Source organism: Theobroma cacao, chromosome 8 (genome assembly GCF_053813885.1).
Source record: "Theobroma cacao isolate CCN51 chromosome 8, ASM5381388v1, whole genome shotgun sequence".
Taxonomy (NCBI): Eukaryota; Viridiplantae; Streptophyta; class Magnoliopsida; order Malvales; family Malvaceae; genus Theobroma; species Theobroma cacao.
The window spans coordinates 1,325,306-1,343,417 of record NC_142646.1 but is presented as its reverse complement, the minus strand read 5'-3'; the positions used below and the strand labels follow the sequence as shown (position 1 = coordinate 1,343,417).

The 18,112-nt window shown below is 35.4% G+C and overlaps 3 protein-coding genes across 3 annotated transcripts; 1 reads left to right on the top strand and 2 right to left on the bottom strand.

Annotated features, from left to right (window-relative positions):
• Positions 1-4,813: 4,813 nt before the first annotated feature.
• EMB2184 (Ribosomal protein L31) lies at positions 4,814-5,574 on the bottom strand. The gene is made up of 2 exons (XM_007017530.3): positions 5,415-5,574; positions 4,814-5,314 (listed from the first exon to the last, which is right to left on the bottom strand). The coding sequence occupies exons 1-2, from the start codon at positions 5,484-5,486 to the stop codon at positions 4,979-4,981; spliced, it is 408 nt and encodes a 135-aa protein (XP_007017592.1). The 5' UTR covers positions 5,487-5,574; the 3' UTR covers positions 4,814-4,978.
• A 3,099-nt stretch (positions 5,575-8,673) lies between these two features.
• LOC18591422 (glucose-1-phosphate adenylyltransferase large subunit, chloroplastic/amyloplastic) lies at positions 8,674-13,271 on the top strand. Its single transcript, XM_018125895.2, has 15 exons — positions 8,674-8,904; positions 9,404-9,636; positions 9,805-9,927; positions 10,118-10,291; positions 10,477-10,569; positions 10,653-10,736; positions 10,849-10,904; positions 11,147-11,240; positions 11,385-11,570; positions 11,715-11,795; positions 12,135-12,221; positions 12,298-12,402; positions 12,535-12,641; positions 12,807-12,867; positions 12,998-13,271. Exons 2-15 carry the CDS (start codon positions 9,406-9,408, stop codon positions 13,097-13,099), a joined length of 1,584 nt encoding a protein of 527 aa, XP_017981384.1. The 5' UTR covers positions 8,674-8,904; positions 9,404-9,405; the 3' UTR covers positions 13,100-13,271.
• Positions 13,272-13,317: 46 nt separating this feature from the next.
• On the bottom strand, positions 13,318-15,833 carry LOC18591421 (mannan endo-1,4-beta-mannosidase 7-like). Its single transcript, XM_007017527.3, has 5 exons — positions 15,448-15,833; positions 15,157-15,351; positions 14,572-14,694; positions 14,063-14,265; positions 13,318-13,975 (listed from the first exon to the last, which is right to left on the bottom strand). The coding sequence occupies exons 1-5, from the start codon at positions 15,769-15,771 to the stop codon at positions 13,525-13,527; spliced, it is 1,296 nt and encodes a 431-aa protein (XP_007017589.1). The 5' UTR covers positions 15,772-15,833; the 3' UTR covers positions 13,318-13,524.
• Between the last annotated feature and the right edge of the window lie 2,279 nt (positions 15,834-18,112).

Below are 18,112 nucleotides of genomic sequence, written 5' to 3'. Positions count from 1 at the left end.
TTTGGTTTTATATATATGGCTAAAGAACAAGAATTTTCTGATAAAACGATCTATAAGTAAAATGGGAGATAAGGTTCATGATTTCATTCCATATATAACCAGGTTTAACTTGTTAAATGCCTGGTTATCAGCTATCCGGGCTAAAGACCCTGATTTATGGCTTATCAGAATTTCTTCAGGCAGTCAAATTCCATTAAGAAAAGGAAAGAAATCTTCAGGAAACTAGGCTAACCCCGCAGGTCAGTTGGATCTCTTAAGGGAGTAGATCAACCTGGGAAAAAGCTTTGGGCTTACTCCTTACAAAGAGCAGGCCCTAAGGTCAGAGGAGGAACGTCTATTTGGGCCAAACTATTTTCCATAATGCATCCTTGTAAACAGCAGTTGCGAAAGATCAAAGAACTCACCGCTCTTTCATACCTTTCATCACCAACTAAGAATTTCAAGTTGTTCCAGAAGAGAGTGACGAGCACAACTTGGATTTGAACTCTGTTTGAAGCCAAATATGCTATGCATGTTCAATGTATATCATGTTTTTCAGATAAAGATGACACTACTTCCCAACATTGTTTTCTTGTTTTTTCCTTCTGGAGCATACCGTGATCGGTGGAAAGGAAATTGATCCACCTGTCCGTGATAAAGATAAATGTCAGTTGCGTGTAAATGACTGCTCCATAGCTCTACTTCCATTTTCAGATATCAGAAAGATTGACAGATATGGCTAAGTCATTTGGTCGTCTACCAGCCTATACCTTTCTTTTCCTCTTTTTCCTCCTCCTGGTTTACTCTGGTATTGATCACTATCTTTGTAGTCCGTCACCTCTTTAATTTATTCCTAGCTACTTTCAGAATTCTTTTTTCTATGTACTTATAATACCAGCTTAACTTGAACGAATTGTGGAATGCAGATATCATGCTATTAGTGGAAGCACAAATTTGCCAGAGGCGGAGTTTAACTTGGTCAGGTTTTTGTGGGAACTCTGGCAATTGCGACCTTCGATGCAGGAGCTCGGAAGGTGCCCTTCAAGGAGCCTGTCATCGCCAATTTTTAGGATTTGCATGTTTCTGCTACTTCAGATGTTGATCATCATCTCTACTATTGCAGCAAAACCCTTAAAGTTATGTAGACAGAGTAATAATATTCCTGATAGCAGTGTTATCCAACACCATATATGCTTAAGTGAATGTTTTTCTTTCACCCTTATAAGAAGAATGATCCAATCTGATGCAAGATGGCCGGCATGTCTGTATGAATGCTAGTAATGTCACATATATGATGTATGCTTGTTAGTAGGGACAAAAACTGTCCTAAAAAATTATAACATATATAGCTAAAGAGTTTTAATTTATATTAGTAAGTATAGTAAATATGGGACTCCAAGAAAAGTATATTTAATCCAAATTACAAATACTCCCTCCACTCATCTCATCAAGTGATGCATGGTATGAGCAGAGAGGACCAACTAATTAGAAGTGTCAATCAAAACAATGGTAGCCCTTCCTCGTCATGAATGTTCTCTTCCATCATCACTTCATTCCTTTCAGCAATGAAAGCCTCCATCGAAAATGTAAACTCTTCATTTCTCATATCATCCATTGATCTCCATGGCGGTTCTCTCATCGTGATCACCACTTCTTTGCTCATCCTTCTCTCCAATCTCCGCAACTCTAACCCATGATGACTCCACTCGAAACTCTCAGAACTGTCATCCGAACAGACAGACAGAATCTCCCCAGCAGCATTCTCTACTGAGACGATATGTTTGTCAACAAAGATCTCTTCCTTGTGTTCCTCCCCAGGAGGAGAGTCATCACCAACGTCGACGGGGCGCACGTTCATATGTGATCCGACGTTGTCATGGTAGATGACATAAGGCGGCTCCATCTGTTTTTGGCTAGACAGAAAGGAAAGAACAAAGATGATGAAGTTCATGAAGATGAAAGCAAGCCAATGCTTGCTTGAAAAGGTGACGACAACCTGGTAGAAAGCTCTAGCGATATCCACATGGGTGGACAAATGAAAGAGCAATACCAAAGCCAAGACAACCCTACACAAGGTAGCGATATCCACATGGGTAGACAGTTTTTGCTGCTTGTTGTATGAGTATGCCGTCATTTAGGTCTCTATATAACTCAATGAGTTAAGGCAAAAGGGCAGTGCTCGAAGATGGGGAAGTGGCAATCTGTTTATATAGAGAGGGAATATGCTTAATCCTTATTGTAAAGCTTTTGCATATTTCTCCAATGGAAACAACAACGAAAATGATTGTTTAGCGTAGGTACAGGGAATGATCACATCATGTCGTTTGAAGTTTTCTAACCGGATTGATCGTTCGCATGCAAAGTATATGTATTTTCCAGCGGGTTTCACAATTGAATATTCGTCAGATATGAAGGTTAATCCTGAACGACAAAGTCTAAACCTAAAACTTAAGTAATTTAGACTCGTTCAATCGATTTTTCATGTTCTTTTCAGTGCTTGATTCATAAGAATCGTATTTTATAGAACATTAAAATATTAACTTCACACGAACTATTAATTTTACATTGTTAAGCTATAGGTTCTATACATTATCTTGAATCAAATATTGTTATTTAAAAAAAAACTTTTTTAAAAATTTTTAACTCTTAAATTTATTTATTAATAAAATGATAATATATATTTGATTCACCAACAATATACATTAAATATAAATCTTAATACCATTAGAATAAACTTTGTTCAGTTTTTCAAACACGAGGTCTTTGACTGCATTCTATCAATTTCTTTTCTTTTCATTCTTGAATTTTCAAGTTTCCTTAGTCCTTGAACTTATTGACTTTTAATTTAAAATTCCAGACAGTTATTTGCTTACTTTTTAATTCTAGAAACGCGTTAATATATCAATTGTAAAAAATTATAAAATTATATATTTTATTAATTAAATATTTGGTTATTACCTAATAAAAAAACATATAGATTTTCTACGTTATTAGTGAACTAAATGTTGTCATTTTATAAATACGTTAAAATAAGAATTCAAAAGTCTTTTTAAAATTATGAATATTTATATTTTTAAGGATTTTAATTTTTAATTTTATTTATTAATAAAATGATAACCTTTGATTCACTTTGTTCTATTGTCCAAATACGAGGTTCTTTGATTCCGTACTAGCAATTTATTATCTTTCTTTTCTTGTATTTTCGAATTTCCATGGTTCTTAAAGTTATTGACTTTTAATTTCATTTGGAAAGCGACCAATTTCCCTTTTTTTTTGTATTATTTTTCCTCTTTCTTCGAAAAAAGTCACCACAAGAGTAACCAATTTCTAAATTGGACGAATATTTGAAAGTTAAGTAAGAAAATAAAGTTATATATTTTATTAATTAAATATCTGATAATTATTCTTTGGAAAATACTTTCAGTACAGAACACGCACTTGACCGTAACTCTTTTTGTCACTATCTTTTTCCTAGAAAAAAGGAAAGAGAGAAGTTTTCAAAATTGTATTGCGAAGACTAAGAAAAAGAAGAACCGCTGGGTTGACAAAAAGAACTAACGAGATAATTGTGAAATCTCAGTGCAAAGGGTTTTCCTTTTGCTTTAAAATGTATTTTTACCAATAAACAAGAAAGCCCGGTGTTAGATTACTAATATGAATTTCTTAATATTTACATAAAAGTTATATGGAGAAGCAATGAGGTTTTCGAAATAAGAAACATGAAAAATAAGTACATAATTACTTTCAATTTTGGGGTGAATTGGATTATTTTTATTTTATTTTGTAAAACAAACGTGTCGTGATTTTTTTTTTTTTGTTCGTTTTTTTTACAAGAATGCGAAACCTAAAACTCATCCACGATTCTTTGAGAAATTCGTTTATGCGATGCATGGAATCTATCCGACAAGCTCATTTAAAACTCGAGTATTTGACTTGATTGTGCATAATTTCCTATCTAAATAATATAATTCGAATCCTCTTCCTCTCAATTATAAAAAAAAAAATCCAACAAGTTCATTTGGAATCTAAAACTCAACCTTATTCAGCCGTTTTGGCGAAAATAAAGCCAACAAAAATTCAAGTGAGAAACGAAAGTGCATTGCAACTAGGAATGACAAATTGAGCATTTCCATATGTGATCAGAAATTTACTGCAGTCGGCCAGCATTCTGGCAATTCATCCAAGAACTTAGTTTATTTTATTTTATATATGATTTGCCAGAAAAAAGATCTAAATCCGTCAACGATATACAAGAAATGAGATGATTGTTTACTAATAAAATTGACTTCATACCCAAAGTCTACCAAAGGATGCTGTTCAGATAAGCCAAATGCGTAATATAATAGAGATTCAATTCAACGAAGGAAGAGTATTAGTTTGTCAGGTTTTCCAGTGTTCATGTCGACCATGTACCTAACCTTAACAATGAGTTTAATGCTGAGGGAAATGCAACCAGTTTCCCTAGCTGGGAGCCTGGGACATGTCACTCACTTTGTAACAGAGGCATGGACTTCCTAGCACAAGCTCTGCATGACTCAAGAAACAGAGAGACCCAAAAGTGTAATGGGTTAAGAGACTGAAGCAGGTAAGCAGACACTACAGTTACATCCCAAAAGAACGACCATAACAAGATCATAGCTCCCTTAAAAATTCATGAATATAGCAAAGATGAGCCTTTAGGACGGTATCAGAATGGCAGAATCTGATTGACAAAACCATAAACAGAATACTGACTCTTCACCATATGTTCAACTTCCAATTTCATAACATTCAATGAGTTAGTCATCTTTTTCTACACTTTTTGCGACTAATTAGCATGACCCAAGTCCCAAAATGTCAAAAAGGACTAAAAGAAATAAGTTTTATACCCTGTCGGTCGTCACGAGCCAAGTCCAACCACATCCACATAGCAAATCAGGCATAATGTCAAACACAAACCAAGCATTCTAATACACAGACAATGTTGAGAAAAAAGAAAATCAAGTTACTAGCAATGAATCTACTTCTTCTTGCCGCCTTTAGCCGCCTTGCGCTTAGTGGGCAAAACAATCTCACCCTTAAGCACAGGGATCTCCATAATCTCTGACAACTGCCCGAACTTCTTACGGAACTTCTCGACCTGGTCAGCGTCCACAAGGACGGCCGACCTGTTTCCGAGGTAAAAAGGATGGTTCCCCGACCAAACATCCACCACGTACTCCTTCTGGGTCCCACCAGTCGTCATCACTAATTCTCCATTGCAATAAACTTTCGCATCCTCGTAGAATTCCGGGTGGATATCCTTCTTCCGACACGTCACTTGTGGCCTACAATTCCCCGCCGCTGCAGTCACTGCCTATAAAGAAAAATGAAAAAAAAAAGGGGATTAATTGTATAATTAAGGTGTTAAGATGGAAAAAGAGGGGGTTTGGGACCTTGGGTTTTGGTTCATTTACCTTTCTGGGGGCGAGAGACGAGGGAAAAGAAGGTTTGATTTGGAGAAATGTGTTGTGGAGAGTTAGAACCATATCTTCTCTGGGTGGGTTGCAAAGGGGTAGAAAGAGGATGATGGAGACTTTGAGGTTGCCTTCCTTGAAGTTCTGGATTTGCAACAGAACACCGGGGCTTTCTTGTAATGGGCTAAGGTCAATACACTGAATTAATGGGCTTCAACTGGGTTTTGAAAAACAGGTTAGTAATGGAAAGCATTGGGGTTTAGGCCTGTCATTTGGTGGACAGTATTGGGTTTTGGACGAGGTTTCCAAATCTTTCTTTTCCAGAATTAAATTACGGTAGGAGTAGGATTTTGGGTATTGGATCTTTTCTCATTTTGGCAAATTGAGGTTTGTTTGTTTGTTTTGGTGTCTCATTCTGGGTGGCAGTGATGGGTTCATGGCACTGAATTTCAAATGCCTCTCTTCCTACGTTTCAGCATTCTAGTCCACAAGTTTTCATGAAGCAAACTTTTCAGCAGCTGAACATGTGGAAATCCTCAAAGAAAAAGCAAAATCTTGCTGACATTTCAATAAAAACCACCAATTTTACCGGTCCACCTTGCACCAGGCCTTTGCAATTATACGTATTTGTGGTTGCCAATTTGCATCTACCAAACTTTGAAGGTTCTACCGATGATTTCAATGGACATGGACTGCGACGGGGCCAAAAACTATCTGTCTCTGACAAAGAGTAGGCCCAAGTGTTTGATGCTCTCATCACTTCCCCTTAAGATTGTGCGGCATTCTCCCTCAAATCAGAAACTTTTGATTAAGAGGACACTGACATGATGGCCTGACCTTTCCTAAAGCATAATGTCAAGGTATGTACCAAGGTATTCTCTATTTGATCTATTAAGTTTTTACGATTTTATCTCACAAATATTCCATTGAAAGTAATATGAATATCAATTTCACTTTAACATATAATAATATGAGATTTATGATTTTTTTTTTAAGATAGAGCATATAACAAGCTTCTAATTTCGAGAATACATATCATTTTTACTTGTTATTGTTGTATCCAATAATGAGTTTAACACTGTCAATTACAGCTAATAATCAAATCATCAAGTCTTAATCAAGTTTTACAGCTCATGCCCTAGTCTTCAAGGCCTTCATGCCTATTTCCTTCCCACATTGTCACCTACTATTTGATCATATCCCATCGTTCCAGTAAAAAAATTTCATTTGGCCACCATTAATTATATGCTTTCATTGTCAAAATTGACAGAGACACAGATACTGAGTAGGTGACAACCACATGGCAAATTTCGGGCACCCTGCTTCTGTCAGCGTCGCTCACCGCCACCCACCTGTCCCACACGTCGCTCTCACTCTGACGACGGCCCATCGACGGATTGCCTTCATATTCGCCGCAACGTGGCTTTTTTTTTTCTTTTTTTGCCTTCTTGGAATATAGTCCGTACAAAATAATCTGATCTCTTGATTTGAACCAGTGACAGGGACAAAATTTTGTATTTTAGGGATAAATAGTCGAAGACAATATAAAATAATTTAGGTGAAAAAAATTTATATAAAAATATATAAATAAATTTTAAAAATTATTTAACAATCAATTTTAATAATTTATTTTAAAAAATTAACTAGTATAATTATAAATAATTTAATAATAATAATAATCTAACTTTTAGATAAAATTAACAATAAACAAAAACTAACAAATATAATATCAAAAATCTCAATGAAAAGTAATCCATTAAAAAAAATATTAAGGATTATCAATAAATAATTCAATGAAAAGTAATTTTTTAAAATTAATTATAAAAATTAAATACATTATCAATGAACAATTTAATGAATAAGTAATCTCGAATATAAAACTTAATTGTTCATAACAATATAAGTAAATAAAAAACACAAATAATTTGTAAGAAAGCAATCAAACAATTCCTAAATAAATAAATAATAACTAACATTAAGTACTTAATCAAATTCTTGTTTTATTGCTTTCAACAAAAAATGATTAAGATGGTAAATCTTAAATCAAAATCACAAAATAGAAATTATTAAATAAAGAAAAAAATTTAAAATTTAAAATATTAAAAATAAAAAAATAAATAAATCAAACTTACTAATTATCATAATATAAAATTTAAGTTATCTACTAAAGGTTTTTTGTACAAAAAATATTGGCAAGCATAAAGGTATAAAAAATCTTTTTTTGTTTCTATAGTATTTTGTAAAATGGAAAAAGAACGACAGGGGTGGTAGTTAGGTTTTAGAGAAGTAGGATTTGAAATAATTTTATTACAATAGGTTTACAAAAATTTTTAAAATTTTTGTAGAAACAAAATTATTAAATTTTAAAAAATACAAGTAAATTAGAAAAAATTTTAAAATTATTGGTTAGCGGGGGCACCCACTAGCTCCCCTCCCCTTCGCCTCTGGTTTGGACCGTTTAATTGCTCAAATTATTGGACCGTTTTGGATTTTTTATTTTACATTAAAGTTGAAAGATTATAAGACTAGTATAAGAATTAAGATTAGATCTTTATATGATTTAAGAATGATTAGATCTGTTTTTGTTTGCTTTTTGGTGTAGCATGTGAACTATGAAAGGTGACGAGTATCTAATTATATTGAACAGTACTATTGCTTTTATTTAATATCATAAGGAAAATAATTAAATTTTCAACAATTCCAACATGTTTGGCATGAGTGATGTGAAACCTTCACTCTAAAAAGGAGATCTTTTCCACAAGGATCATCACAATTGAAGAAAAAAGTTCATAATCAAGTACCCTTTCTTGTCTTTTCTTATCCTTGATGATTGATGAGTAATGTATGCCTTGAATTTCAATTAAATTTTCTGAATTGATGATTTAAAAAGAGATATAGTTAATAATTAATTAACTATATTTAATTAAAATATTACTTATTACTTATTATATTTATGTGACGTTGACGTAGAAAGGGATCATGTAGTCATGACAAATTATTGTGTCATGATGCTATCCACTTCATTTTGTCAACGTACGTAGAGAATAATAAATAATATTTAATTAATAATAATTAATAATTAATAATTATTAATTAAAATAATTTAATTTTTAAAATATTATGCCAAAAATTTAAAAGAATTTTTTATTAAACTAATGAACGTTCCTTCATAAATGGTCCAAATACACTGTGAAATAATGTTCATTTGTTGGTAGGAAAGTGTTGAACCTCGAGCTTATAAATAGCGGAATTTTCATTTTCCGCCTAGTGCCATAGAAGTCTGGGGAACTGCAAGCTCTGGAAATTTAGAGTGTAATCACATACAAAGCAAAGAAAACGTACCGTAATTATATTCTCATCAGATGCAGTGCCACTGTTGGTATATAGGGAAAATAGAGTACACCACACCGGTGCTTCTCGTGACGGCTCACAAGCCGATGTTATAAGTTATAGAAAAAAACTACTACGAGTCTACTACTATTCATAACTCGTAAGTCATTACTCTCTCATTCGTGCTCGTTCCTGCTTGCTTGTTTCCACTTCCAAGTTAAGCAAAGGAGCTTTCTTTTAAATCTTTGATCACATTTTTTAATTACCCATTTCTCTTCTCCCCGCAAATTTTGTGATCCAAGCAGCTTCATGTAGTGTTTTAAAAACAAAAAAAGGATCTTTTTTGCATATGGGTTCTTCGGGTTAGAGTTATTCTCGGATCTGGGTGTTTCTGATTTTTGACTTAGACACAGTCAAAGGTCGTCTCAGCATTTTAATCTCTCTTTGATCAGTACTCTTTTTAGTTACATTTTGTGGCCATGAAATTTTGGGACCACTAACAATGTAGTTTTTGCTTTTTGTATGATCTTTTTTTTTTGTTTTTGCTTTCTATACTGAAGATTCCATTTCAGCTAAGTTTTTATTTTTTTAAAAAAATTTCTATTTAGAATCTTCGGAGAATCATCTCGTTATTTTGGTTTATTGATTAATTAATTCAGCAATGGAATCTTGCTGCATGGCACTCAAGGCAAATGCCAATCCGATTAATGTTAGCAAAGGTCGTAGTCACGGAGGCTCTGTTTTCTGGGGTGAGAGTATCAGGGGAGGTCTTAAAAGCAGGGACCTTGGAGCACAGTTATGGAAGAGTTTGAGAGCTGCAAAGGGTGTCAAGAATGCTAAGCCTGGAGTTGCTTACTCTGTTCTCACCCCAGATATTGACAAGAAGACTCTGGTAAGCAAGAGAAAGCGTTTTTAATGTTATGTTTGTCCCGAGGAGTAGAAAACTAGTATTAGATTTCTTATAATTAGAGTTTGTGATTTTTCTGATTATCTAATGTCTTTTGTTTTGTCTCAATGTGGGCATTTAATCATCACTAAGCATTTGAATCATTCCTGTCAGAAGTTTCAGGCACCAGTATTCGAGACTCCACAAGCAGATCCAAAAAATGTGGCTTCCATCATATTGGGTGGCGGTGCTGGGACACGCCTGTTTCCTCTTACTAGCAAAAGAGCCAAGCCAGCAGTAAGGAACCACTGCCCATAAAAAGTTTAAAACTTTATTTTCTTTTGAAAATAAGCATTTTTTTGTTATAAAGAAAATTATACCGAAATGAATCAAGTTTGAAAATTAAACCCAATTATTAAGTTTGAAATCTCATGATTGATAAAGCTTTTTAGATTTAAAGTTTGCTATGATTTTGTTTGGTTTGCAGGTTCCGATTGGAGGTTGTTACAGGCTGATTGATGTTCCAATGAGCAACTGTATCAACAGTGGCATAAAAAAGATATTTATCTTAACTCAATTTAACTCCTTCTCCCTCAATCGTCACTTAGCTCGGACTTACAATTTTGGAAACGGTGTAAATTTTGGAGATGGTTTTGTGGAGGTAAGCTCCTATTGATTTAGCAATACTAGGAGAGATGTTTGCAATTGTACATATTGCTAGTTGAGGTTTGGCTTCTCATTTAGACATGCATGTTTCTGTGTGGATCATGATTTTTTTACAAATTCCATCCTCATGAAATTCAACTATTTTGTGAAAGTTTAATGAAGCCATGTTGAATGTAACAGGTTCTTGCTGCCACTCAAACACCAGGAGAAGCAGGGAAGAGGTGGTTCCAAGGAACAGCTGATGCAGTGAGGCAATTTGTGTGGGTCTTTGAGGTTAGTGATTAGGATTTTGCATTTGTGCTGAAATCATCAGAATGAGCTCTGGAGTTCACCAGTATGACTTATGTTACTACCAGGATGCCAAAGCCAAGGATGTGGAGCACGTACTGATATTGTCTGGCGATCATCTGTACAGGGCAGACTATATGGACTTTGTGCAGGTACTTAATTCAATTGCTAAGAGCTGCAATAAGCCTCTTCTTTTTTCCATTTCTCGCAGCATGAATATTGTACCTTGAAAATCTTGCTAATCCACGGTTACTGTGCTTGCAGAAGCATATTGACTCAAATGCTGATATCACCGTCTCATGTTTACCAATGGATGATAGGTGATTGTTTTAAGACAGAGTCTAATGGTTATAATATTTATAAATTATTCTCTTATTGTGACATGTGAGTTGCAGGGAACTGAAATTAATTACTATCAAGTTTCTAAATACTGATCCTCTACCTGGCTTTTAGATTCTTTTGATATAGATTATAAGTTTCTGTTGGTCAGAACATAAAGTATATGCCATTGGTTGCCTTCCTTCAGAACTTTGGAATTTCCTTAAATTTTGGTTTGTTGCAGCCGTGCATCAGATTATGGATTGATGAAGATAGATGAAACAGGGCGCATCATCCAGTTTTCTGAAAAACCGAAGGGCCCAAATCTTAAAGCAATGGTACATGTTTGAACTACTTATCACTTCTTAACCCACATTTCCATAATTTTGTTGTTTCCAAACATTATTATAAGTTTTCTTTAATACTGGCATCAATTATTTTCTCTAATCAGGGGTCTTGCTTGTTTCACATTTGTACTACAGCAAGTTGATACCTCCATATTAGGGCTATCAGCCCAAGATGCTGCAAGATATCCATATATTGCATCAATGGGTGTGTATGTGTTTAAAACTGATGTCTTGTTAAAGCTTCTCATGCGGAGCTATCCATCATGCAATGACTTTGGCTCTGAGATTATTCCATCAGCAGTAAAGGAACACAATCTGCAGGCAAGATGACTTTTACTAGAACTTTTACCTCTAGTTTTCTCTCTGGATTTTTCAGTAGTAATCAGATGTTATAATTTTGCCATAATGAGGACTTCTAATCTGGTGATCAAACTGCTGTGTTTCTGGCTGTTTGAATATTCGCAGGCATATTTGTTCAATGACTATTGGGAAGACATTGGGACAATAAAGTCGTTTTTTGATGCCAATTTAGCCCTCACGGAACAGGTTGCTCTAACTTTTTTTGTAAAAGTTAATTTTCTATGTGAGTTACTGACCATCACAGATAATAACATCTCCATATATTGGGGATGCACAATAATTAGAAGATCTTAAAAAAGCTGGCTGCAGTAACAAAAGTTTACAAAATTTTCATAATAGTTCTGCTAAATAAATAAATAAAGATTCTTATTAAGATGCTGCCATGTCGTGTTTGCATTATTACTTCATTTGTCATGTTGCACTATGGGGTACCTCACTCATCCCACTCAGGTACCCCTCATAAGCCCAAACATGGCATTTGGTATCCATTTCCTGAAAACTGATCGTTTTGTATTCTCAATGCAGCCACCAAAGTTTGAATTTTATGATCCAAAGACACCTTTCTATACATCTCCAAGATTCTTGCCTCCTACCAAAGTCGATAAATGCAGGGTATGACTTCAAGCTTTAGTTTGTATCGTAATTAATAATTTGGTTTTCTCATCTCATGGCTAATTGGTTGTTGCAGATCGTTGATGCCATAGTTTCACATGGTTGCTTCTTGCGAGAATGTAGTGTACAGCACTCTATAGTGGGTGTGCGCTCACGTTTGGAGTCTGGTGTTGAGCTTGAGGTGATCCAACATCTTCTATTTTGCTTAGATCTATCTAACAAGGGCTTTTAGAAGGACCTCTTTTTTTGAATTCATCTCCTTATTTCAGGAGTAAGAAATTATCTTCACTTTGATTATATGTTTTTTCTGCAGGATACTATGATGATGGGAGCAGACTACTACCAAACTGAGTATGAAGTAGCTTCTCTGCTAGCAGAAGGAAAGGTTCCCATTGGTGTTGGGCACAACACCAAGATCAGGTGAGATTTAGATTGAAAAACCACATCTGTCACCCAACACCACCTATTTTTTGTGCACTCTAAAATGTTTGAATTGATCATCTCCATCATATAAAATGTAGTATATGTTTTTAAAACAATTCCTTACTCTGTTAACTAATGACTTCTTGCTATTGTGTTTGGAAGGAATTGCATAATCGACAAGAATGCCAAGATAGGAAAAGATGTGATCATATCAAATAGTGGTGTAAGTATTGCTTTCCTCGCTTCTATGAATCATAAATGTCTATCATGTCTAGATATCTCTTTTTCTTTCTATAATCTCTTTACAGATATGTAGAATGCCTGTTCCTAAACAATATACTTTGACCACCCAGGCTGTTCAAGAAGCTGACAGACCAGACGAAGGATTTTACATTAGGTCTGGGATCACAGTCATATTGAAGAATGCAACAATTAAAGATGGAACCGTTATATAAAATTTTTGTTCCAGAGGCTGCTATGTTAGACCGAGGCGGTGACAGAAATCTGAGAATTCCAGTCTGCTGCCTTCTGCTGTTTTGCAGTAAAAATATAGGAGTAATGCTTTGTATATGTGAATTATTAGTTCCTACGCAATTTTCAAAGAAATTCAAATTCCCATTTGCTTTATTTATCTCTTCCTAAATTCATTTAGTAGTGCAAACACTATTGTAGCTTACAGCACAAAAAAAGTTGGTTCATCAAATTAGTACTTAATCACAGAATCTATTACACTTTTAGCTTTTGATGATTACAGTTCATGTTTAGGAGAGAATTCGCCTCCTTATAACAAAACCTCGCTATAAAATAGTAGCACATCAACTTATAACTTTTTTCGTTCTCTTATACTTTACTATTCAAACACCATAAGGACTTCTCTGTCTCAATTTCCTGTGTTACTGCCACCATTCCCAGCCCACCATTGTGCCCTTCTGATATCCCTAGCTTTCTTCCATTTCTCCATGTTCCTTAACCTCACATACATCTTCCTAATCCGATTAAGTTTCTGAGACTCTTGAGTGATGATGTTGACGGTTGAGGTGCCTTCGCTCAGGATTACCTCGTACCCATCTCGGAAAGAGTCCATTCCTTCAGCGAAAAGCTGCCAGAATAATCCACCGATTGCTGTACCTCCACCCCTAGCTGAAGAGTAAATTGCTGTGTACACGGTGTTGAACAGCTCGTCTCTTTGGCTAGGACCAGAGATTTTCAATGATTTTCCAAACTCAGCAAACAGCAATGGCTTCTGGAGGATGTTCTGAGCATCCTGAATGTGATTGTTCAGCCAATTATTCAGGAAGGCAATTTGGCTTTCTTCGCTTGAGCTTTGTAACCTGCTCAACAAGCAAAATCATTCAGGTTCAGGGAAGGATTGGGTACATTGGTTGGCTTCAAGGTGTAAAATTTCTACTGAGTATTACCATTGGTCGGGATAAGAGTGAACTGTAGCGAAATCAATGCCCGGGATCTGATTGTTTGCAATGAAATCAGTTCCTACTTGGAAGTTAGGGTTATACTGCTGCTTTTGAGACGATGATGGGCCATAAAACCCTTCCAAACCAGCTTCTAGCAAGTGATTTCCATCAACGGACTTCACATGAGAAGCCATCTCTGTAATCCAGGACTGTTCAACAAACACAATCAAGTCAAGTAATGGACTAGGTTACCAGTCCCATCAGGCCACCAAGACATATTTGAACATGGGACACGGGTAAATGCTACTCCATCTAATTAAAAAATGCTACTAAAAGTTGTGCAGGTGCAACTTCCAACGCCACTATAATGGATATCATGGGGGTAAGCAAAAAGCACAAACTAAAAACTAAGACCATTCACATTAAATTCAAATGAGAAAATAGTTTAAGGAATTTGTCAAAAATATTGCATTGAAAATAACCCAGAGGAAACATGATGAAATTGATTGCCTTACCTGCATGGTCCTTCCTGATGGGTCCGAGTAGCACCTGGGCTCATTCATAAGCTCCCATGCCATTATTGTTGGTTCATCTTTGTAAGCCACTCCAGTCAGGCTGTTTCTTCTTGTAAGAACAGTCTAATTACAAACACACAAAAGAGAGAGAGAGAAAGAGAGAGAGAGTGAGAGGGAGAGAGAGATTATCAGAATGAGTTAGTTTCTATATATTTAATTTTCCTGTTTGTAATTATTTAGAAATTATTTTAAAGCATGAAGCAGGCAATAATTTCATCAGTTGCATGGAAGTTATTTTTCTGTATGCAGTGTTAAATGACATTGCTGCTTTTACCAGCTAGAGCCGGAAAGGTTCATCTACCACTGTTCAATTTACTACTAATAAATTACTTAATCAATGCAAAATCCATCTTACTAATGTAGAAAAAGTTTTGATTTCACCAACCTGCAGCCGTTTCTATTACTGTCACTCATAGTCATGGAAAGAAGAAGGAAAAGATGAAACAGGCAAAACGTTCAAAATGTTTTATATCAGAGATGGAGACAGGGAGAGTAAGAGAAAGAGAAGGGAGAACAGTGACTGACCTTGATATGGTTCTTGTAATATTCCTTCACAACAGAGTTTGTAAAGAAATCTTCGTCAGAGCCAAGGGACTGTCCTTGATTTCTTGCCCAGTTCACATACTGTTTTTTCCCTCCAAATTGATCATAGTTATTCACAAAACTTAAGATTAGCTTAATCCCATATCTCTTAGCCTCAGACACTACAAAATCCAATCCCTTCAAGGAAATAAAAAGAAAAGCAATCAGAACCCAGATCATGGACAAGACATGGACCAAAAGTTTAATCTGAATTTTGGTTTTTTTTTTTTAAACCTGGAACATTTGCTCATTGTAGGAACCAGGTGAGTACTGAAGAGGTCTGTCTCCACCATCACTGAAAGCCCAAGTTCTGGCTATGTTGAGGCCATGCTGTTTAGCTTCTTGAAATGCAGTTGAGACTTTGCTTCTCTGAGATGGATCAGCGGCCATGTACATGAGCCAGTAAGCATTGAACCCATTTGCATAGAAGGGGCTCCCATCCAACATAAGTTGCATTCCTTTAGTTTTGACAAACCCATCATCAGCTTCCACACGCACAAAACTTCCTTGCTCTTGAAACAAAAGAAAAACAAACAAAACCAGACCCCATTGCTTCATCTCTCTCTCTCTCTCTCTCTCTCTCTCTCCAAAATGAGCAAAGAATCAAAACCAAAACTAAGCTCAAAAAGAGACCCTGGAGGTTTATATAGCGGTGGAAGTAGAGGTCAATATATTTTGCTTTTTTAAAAAAATAATAAAATGAACAGTATTAGCAATAAATATATATGGTTGAGCTATCTCTACCTTATAGTTGTTTTCTTCATTAAATTACCTATGGGGTGGTTTCTTTCACAAAAAAAGGGAATCGAAAAGCCTTTAATGCCCTCATTCGGGGCAGTGCCCCATCAGAAAAAGAAGGGATTTCCAAGTGTCTTACTGATGCCTGACAGGGTAGGCTGTGGGGACAACCTAAATATCATTTATGGCCGTCCATTTCACTTCCATTCTGCCAGTGCGGTAGTGCCCATTACGTTCTAGATCCTCCCTCGCGAAGCTGTCAAAAAGCCAATCTAGATAAAGGAAGGGGTTACTGTTGTACTTCTATCCATGGAGACGAAACAACCACGAAATTTAACACGAATTTTGTCGTCAGTTGTTTGCCGGGACTTGATCAAATGTATGTAGTCCTGACTCCCTGACAGGTCACGGTTTGAGAGTTTAGTTCTACCATAAAAAAAATGAAACTGCTACTCGAATTTGTCAGAGCTCAGACTGCGAGACAGATTTTGATGAACAAAGTGAGCTAGATTAACAAGCCTTTATTATTTCCTGTTCTTCCTCTTAGCATGAATGATCATGGTAAGGTAAGTTGAAAATTCATCGAAAGTCAAAAGGTACGAGAGGATTTGGAGCCTTTCGGTTTACCCACTCTCGATTTGCTCTAGTGCCTAAAAATCATCACTAATTGAGCGTACATCACGGCGGCATATGGTAATCCATGACAAAACGCTGAGGAAAATCATCAATCTTGACTTAAAGAATAAAAATCTGGTGCTACTTCTTTTCTGCCAACATCAGATTTGATCATGGGAATACTTTTTCTTTTCTTAAACATGTCTATGGAGACAAAATAAAAGGTTCAAAGTCACAATGAGAACCCAAAGCAATAAGAGGGCAAGGAATAAAGAGGTCTTCCAATACTTGACAAAGAGGTTAAAGGAAGGAGATGTGGTCGCTTTTGTGGGTCCTCCATTCTCCATTTTTCCCACTCAATGAGCTCCATCTTGGTGTTAGAGCCTTCACTCCTTATGTCACGCTTGCATAAATTCTGCTTCTTCTTCTTCATTTTTTCTTACATTGGGTGCTGTTTTGTTTGATTTATGTGCAGTTCTTAGCGAAATACTATGTTTCCTTTGGATAGTTTACACTTAAAAAAATCATGGCATCTTGCATTAAAATTTGTTTTTCTAATTTTGATTAATTGATCCCATCATGTGATCTGTTGCATATCATCTTTCTCCGTTTAAAGGCAAGCATTAGAAGTTTAGAATTTTCAAATTCCTTTCTTTCCTTTTCAATTATCCTCCTCCAGTAGTTCATTATTTCTAAGATTTTGGCCTACAATTGATTAGAAACATTAATGGATACCTTACAAAAGAATATCTTGCATTATTGAATCAATTAAATAAAATTAAAGTATTTTATAATAGAATTCAAGTAAAGTTTGGATAATAAATTTATTATTATATTAATAATTCTTTTCAAAAGAAAAATCATTTACTTATCAATTGAACTAAGTCATGTGAATATAATTATATTAATTGTGATACGCGTTAAACTTCATTTTGTGATTGAAAAGAACCCCTTCACGTGCATACGAAAGAAGCAGGCTTCTCTAAACACATGGCAAAATCCATGATGAAAACCAACCACTCCACCTCAATGAGGTCGACCTTATTCTTAATTAAAATCATAATCGTTCGATTAATGGGATGAATTGCTTTAGATTTTGACTGCCCAAAGTTCCAATTATCAACATTAACATGTCTTGCATGCCCAAAAAATCAATTGGTAACTCGAAATATTGGAAATCTTTTACACTAAAAACACAGCATATGAAGGTGTTTTATAAGCCATGTGCGAGGTGGCCCAAACTCGTTAACATTGTTGGGAATCATGTTAATCTTTCTGCTGCTCAAGAGAAGGAATCTATTTTCTGGCATAATGTATCTTTCCCTACCTTTAAGTTAGTAAAAAGGATGATAAAACAATATAGTTTGGTTTACTTGTTGAAGATAAACCAAGCACCGACGCCGCACCCTCCCATTTTTCCAAACATAGTGGTGTGATTTACTGAGTCATGCTGCGCCCAGGTCCAGTGTTCATGGGCCGGGGGCCTCGTGCTCTTGTCTGCTTCTTTGTTAACTCATCAATCAATTCATTTGGCGGTCTGTAACTT